Genomic DNA, 6,000 nt, shown 5'->3' on the forward strand with positions numbered 1-6,000 from the left:
CACGTACAATTACCAATTGAAACAAAGATTCAATTTTTATTTTCATGTTAATTAGGTCTCTACATTAGATGGATACTTAGAAAGCCTCCAATCTGATCGATCCTTCAACTCCAGCAGAACTTTCAGTGCCTCTAGATCTTCTAAACAACACCTACATGCATCATCAAGATCAAGAAGAAGAATGCTATAACATTTTCATGGATGATGAAGATTTCTCCTCCTTTTCTTCCAGATACTACGATCCTTATAACCACCACCAACAACAGCAGCAAACGTCCAACACCACCATGCCAACCACGTCCACTGGCGGTGCCACCCCTTCTGAAAACCATGCGTACGGCCGACTCACTGATAAACTCTCTTACAGTTACTCTGCGGCACGTGATTTAAGTCTTGAATTTGCAGCCTCACTTTCTGGGCAAAATGGTAAGTGGGCTTCTGATATTCTCTTGGAAACAGCGAAAGCTGTTGCACATAGAAACACTGGTCGAGTGCAGCAACTCATGTGGATGCTCAACGAGCTTAGCTCGCCATACGGTGATGTCGATCAAAAGCTGGCTTTTTACTTTCTCCATGCCTTGTTCTGCCGCATGACGGATTCCGGCAAGCGTACGTATCGGACAATGATATCGGCATTGGAAAAGAATTGTTCTTTCGAGTCTACAAGAAAAGTGGTCTTAAAATTTCAAGAAGTTAGCCCTTGGACTACGTTCGGCCATGTCTTTTGTAACGGTGCCATAATTAACACTTTTGAAGGTGAAAGCAAATTTCACATAATTGACATAAGCAACACCTTCAGCACGCAGTGGCCTACTCTTCTTGAAGCCATAGCCACGCGCACACAAGAAACTCCACATCTGAGGCTTACCACCATCGTGGCTACAAAATCTGGCGGCGCAGGGGTGCAGAGGGTGATGAAGGAGATAAGAAGCAGGATGGAAAAGTTCGCGAGAATCATGGGCGTGCCCTTTGAGTTCAACGTCGTACATCTTGCAGGCGACTTATCCGAACTGAATTTAGCAGAATTAGAAGTCAAAGAAGACGAAGCCCTAGCCGTAAATTGTGTGGGTAAATTACATTCTGTAACAACAGGTGATAATCATAGGGATTTTTTAATGTCCATGTTCAGGATGCTGCATCCTAGAATTGTTACAGTTGTTGAAGAAGAAGCTGATCTTGATGTGGATGTAGATGAGGATGATTTTCCAAGGAGTTTTCAAGAAATTTTACGTTTTTTTAGGGTTTACTTTGAGGCCTTGGATGAGAGCTTCCCAAGAACAAGTAACGAACGTTTGAGGCTGGAACAGGCAGCTGGGACAGCCGTAATGGACCTGATAGCTTGTCCACCGACGGAGTCAGTGGAGAGGCGGGATACGGCTGCTCGGTGGTCACACCGCCTGCAACGCGGTGATTTTAGACCGGTTTCATTCAATGACGAAATTTGTGCTGATGTGCGCGCATCGTTGAAGAGGTACAGAGAGGGATGGTCGATAGTTCCGTGCTCGGATTCCCCCGGAATATTCCTCTCTTGGAAGGATCAGCCGGTGGTGTGGGCTAGTGCTTGGAAGCCTTGATGACTATCAGAAATAGCACGTGTAAATGTAATAAGTTGTTTTGAGCAAATGCCCCGTGGGAGGAATTAAGTGCATGCAATCGATGAAAATATTTTCTTGTAGAAAAACAGGAAGATGGAACAGTTTTCTCGTAAGTGATCCTTTGTTTGTCTTTGCCACAATATTAATTAGTTTAGTTAATGCTAGTGTCTTAACTAATTGATTAAATGGAAGTGGTCTTAGGATTGTTGAGAAGATGTAAAAAAAGGAAAAAAAACATTTGTGAAGATCAGTGAAATAGACGAGCGTTTTTGCAAATGTTATTTACTTCTTGCCTTCCTTCTTTTAATGGTTCACATCTTTATCTTCTGATGAGACTTGCCCCCTCCTTGTCTGCATTTTTCCACCCACTATCTCTTTCATCCTTTTTTCAGATTGTAGAATAACTTCTTTATAAAAATATTACAGTTCCCTTTATGGGGATTCTTCGATATTTTGATTTCAGTCTTTGATTTCTTGTATTCGAACGTCGACAGGTTTCCCACATTGTTTGTGGAAGCAAGTTGACAAGAACCTGTTATTGTATCTTTCCAGTTATTTTGCTTGTGGAAAAAGTGCACTTCCGCAGTAGACTACGGATTGGGGCCATATAATATCTTATTGTATATTTTCGAAATTTTAATTTTTGCATGCCCTTGTCGCCAGATTTCACGAGATGGACGTGACCAAGTTGTAATTGGGACAAAAATAAAAGATTGTTCAGAAAAGTTGATTAAACATTAAATTATAAATTATCATAACTTTGATTATATTTTATAAATAATAACTTCACAGTTATTTAACTAAATTGAAAAATATCATTTCAATATATTTTTTTAACCTCCATCAGCAGAATTTCCTACCATCTACACAAATTAAGATTTGAACCCCATAACATTTGGATATTAGGTTCTGAATTTCAAATATATGAATTTCAAATATATTTAAATATTTTTTTAAAAAATAAGACAATAATTTTTAAAATCACTTTTATATCATATTTTAAATTAATTATCATAAATTTCAAAATCAATCTATTTTAATTTATTTAACACATAACTAATGTGTTAAGTAATCTAAATATATAATTTCGATTCATCCATTGTAAATGAGGTATTTGGCAAACCATTTCGAAATTTTTTGATGGTTAATTGTGATTAGCAAAAGAATTGATCCAACCCAAATCTGCTTCTTCTTCTTTAAAACCCTCATAAATCTTCTCCGTCGCTCCAATCTTTTTCAGATGCTACTCTAGATAACGCATCCAACACTATCTTACCATTATGTCCTCCGTCGTCTCGAAAATACATTCCAAGCCCCTTGCCCGAACACTCTTCTTTCGTACACTCTGTGCCGCCACTGAATCACGGACCCAGAAGCTCGAACGAATCGCCGACGAGCTCTTGGATCTCGACAAGATCGAGCGTCATGATTACGTCATCCTGTTACGCCACAAAATGGGTTTACATCGATACGGCCCGGCGCCATCCGCATCCGGATTGCAGTCCCCTTCGGCGGCCGCTGGTGGATCATCCGCCGCCACTGATGCGGCTAAAGAGAAAACAGCTTTCGATGTGAAATTGGAGAAATTTGACCCCGCGGCAAAGCTTAAGGTGATTAAGGAGGTAAGAGGGTTTACTGATTTGGGTCTTAAAGAGGCTAAGGATTTGGTCGAGAAGTCCCCGGTGGTGGTTAAGAAGGGGGTTTCCAAAGAGGAGGCTGAGAAGATTGTGGAGAAGCTCAAAGAAGTTGGTGCCACCGTGGTATTGGAATGAAATTAAACGATATCCTTCGCAGTTTAGGTATAAAGGTGTTAACTTTGTTGTCCCGCTAATGTAGAATTAGACGGGTTGTGTTTCATAAAGCAATTGAAATTTTTTTGAATGAATTATGAGGCGTGCACTAATGATAAGAGAAAGCTGGTGGAATATATATTGAGTTTCTTTGGTTGCTAAATATTGTATCTTGGTTCTTTTTTCCTCTTGAGACTCTAATGATGCATTTACGGATTTGATAATCTGTATCGTGAAACTGTTCTATTGCCATGAAAATTTCGACATCTCATGTTCCCACATTGGGATATGGTTTCATTCACTTATACAGGATGGAGAATATTTGGCTTTCCTGCTTAATCATTTTAGTGTTTTTGAGTCGGTTAGCGTGATTAGGGAAGCCCATTGTTCATGTTGCAGTATGAGGTAATTCCCAGTTGTTTTCTTTTTCTTACGTTTGACTCTTTTAGAACATCCAAGAGCATCATGAAAGGGGTCGACAGGTATAACATTGGGGGAATGTAGAGTTCTGATCCAATGTTCTTGCTCTCTGTTTTCATTTTCTTTTTACCAAGCTAGTCTTTGACAAGATGAGGTATTTCTATGTATATCTTGGGCGTCATGGTAAACTATGTTGCACACTATGTGAATGTCCTGTACAGAAAGTTGTGTGATAGAATTATCCTACTTTTCTGCTCCGCCTGACAGCGGCAGACTTGTCCAACCGGATCATTCTCAAGGAGTACGTCCATTTATTTCCGAAAATTGGAAACTGAGATTTTGAGAGCTGATGAACAAAAATGTTTTCACATGCACAGCTAATTCAGATCATGGTCACGAAACCATGACCTTCTCCATGATTGTCAAACTAGGTAACTTGTTTAGGTTTTAACAATTAGATTCATGTGAAAGTGAAATTTTGATGCCAAAAATAAACTATTTTCCTAAGAAACATAAGGTCGATAGAAGTTGAACATGTGAGATAGTTTAGCACCCTTTCTTTGTGCTGACAGCATATTTTTATGAATTTACGATAGCATCTGGATGCAATATTTTGCCCTGCTTATACGTTGATCACTAACATAATGTGATTTTCTGCTACTATTCATAATTATTCAAATAGCATTCGCCAATTCTGAGATTGCAAAGAGTCAATGGCGCACGACTAGCTGTATATAGTTCTTTTTATTCGAAAAAATCATGCAGCTGACGATAATGGCTTGTTCTATCTAGAGGTGGTCGCCTAATTTTGATAAAGGCGGTACTTTGGGCAATGCCGTCTTATTTCATGTCCCTTTTCAGAGTTCCTAGCAAAGAGGCTGAAAAAATGGAGAGAGATTTTTTGTGGGATGGTGACGAAGGGGAGAAACATTGCCACGTGGTCGGTTGGAAGCAAGTGTGTAAACCAAAGGAAAAAGGTGGTTTGGGAATGGGGAATATTTGTCTCAGAAATAAGGCTCTTCTCGGTAAATGGTGGTGGAGATGTTCGGTGGAGAGGGAGATGCTGTGGAAAAAAGTCATCAAAAACATATATGGGTTACAGGAAAACGGGTGGGATCTGGGGTTGGCGGAGAGGAAAACTTTTAGAAGTCCTTGGAAATTTATCTCTCGGTCTTACCAGACTTTTCATCAACTTATTAGGGTGGTGCCAAATCAGGGAAACATCATTCGTTTCTGGGAGGAAGGGGTGTCGTTTAGGTCTAGATTTCCTGCCTTGTTTCGTGTTTGTACCTCAAGAAACAAACCTATCTGCCATTTTGTTCATGTCGCTAATCTTGGGGGTTCGTCTTCTTTCACTTGGGATGTGAGGTTTAGGAGGGATTTATCAGAGGAAGAGTTAGGTGAGTTTACCATTCTGTTAGGAGTCTTAGAGAGAGTTAGACTGCAGTTGGGTTCTCAGGATTATAGGGTTTGGTTGGGGGATTCGTCAGGGCTTTTTTCTGTTAAATCTTTTTATAACTCCTTTTTCCATTCATCTGATTTTCCACAATTCAATTACTTCCAAAAAATCTGGAAAGTGCACGTCCCGCATAAGGTAAAGATTTTCTCGTGGATTGTGGCATTGGGAAACCTGCCTACGTGTGACAGCGTGCAAAAAAGGTGGAGGGACTGCGTTCTAAGGCCTCAGTGGTGTTGTTTTTGTCGTCAGGATGAAGAGCATCAGGATCACATTCTTCTGCATTGCTCATACTCCAGAAGCATTTGGATTAAAGTTCAAAGAGAAATGGGAGTTCAATGGGTCCTTCCATGCCAGGCTAAAGAACTATTCTGTTCCGATTCAGAATGCCCCTTACCACCGAGATATAAGGAATTCTGGTACATGATACTTCACGGCGTATTCTGGTCCTTATGGGTGGAAAGGAATAGAAGAATCTTTGAAGATGCGCACGACTCAGTTGATCAAATATGGGAGAAAATAAAATTCAGGATTGCATCATGGACGTCGAGCTTCAAAGAATTTAATTTAATCATTTAAGTATATCAGACTTAGTTAGGGACTGAAAATTTGTATTGTCGGAGTAGTAGTTCGAAAATCACGCATCCGTGTAATTGATCGCGGATTACTCATCCGCATTATCTTGTAATCTCTAATTATTATAATAAAATTAGTCTTTTATCAAAAAAAATAAAACAAG

At 39.7% G+C, this 6,000-nt stretch overlaps 2 protein-coding genes across 2 annotated transcripts; both read left to right on the top strand.

Moving 5' to 3' along the window:
- Window positions 1-12: 12 nt before the first annotated feature.
- Window positions 13-1,653, top strand: LOC140978691 (protein SHORT-ROOT-like). Its single transcript, XM_073443925.1, has one exon. The coding sequence runs from the start codon at window positions 156-158 to the stop codon at window positions 1,572-1,574; it is 1,419 nt and encodes a 472-aa protein (XP_073300026.1). The 5' UTR covers window positions 13-155; the 3' UTR covers window positions 1,575-1,653.
- A 1,072-nt stretch (window positions 1,654-2,725) lies between these two features.
- LOC140974388 (uncharacterized) lies at window positions 2,726-3,522 on the top strand. Its single transcript, XM_073437813.1, has one exon. It carries the CDS (start codon window positions 2,876-2,878, stop codon window positions 3,365-3,367), a length of 492 nt encoding a protein of 163 aa, XP_073293914.1. The 5' UTR covers window positions 2,726-2,875; the 3' UTR covers window positions 3,368-3,522.
- The last annotated feature ends 2,478 nt before the right edge of the window (window positions 3,523-6,000 follow it).

This window comes from Primulina huaijiensis, chromosome 1 (genome assembly GCF_012295235.1).
Source record: "Primulina huaijiensis isolate GDHJ02 chromosome 1, ASM1229523v2, whole genome shotgun sequence".
Classification (NCBI taxonomy): domain Eukaryota; kingdom Viridiplantae; phylum Streptophyta; class Magnoliopsida; order Lamiales; family Gesneriaceae; genus Primulina; species Primulina huaijiensis.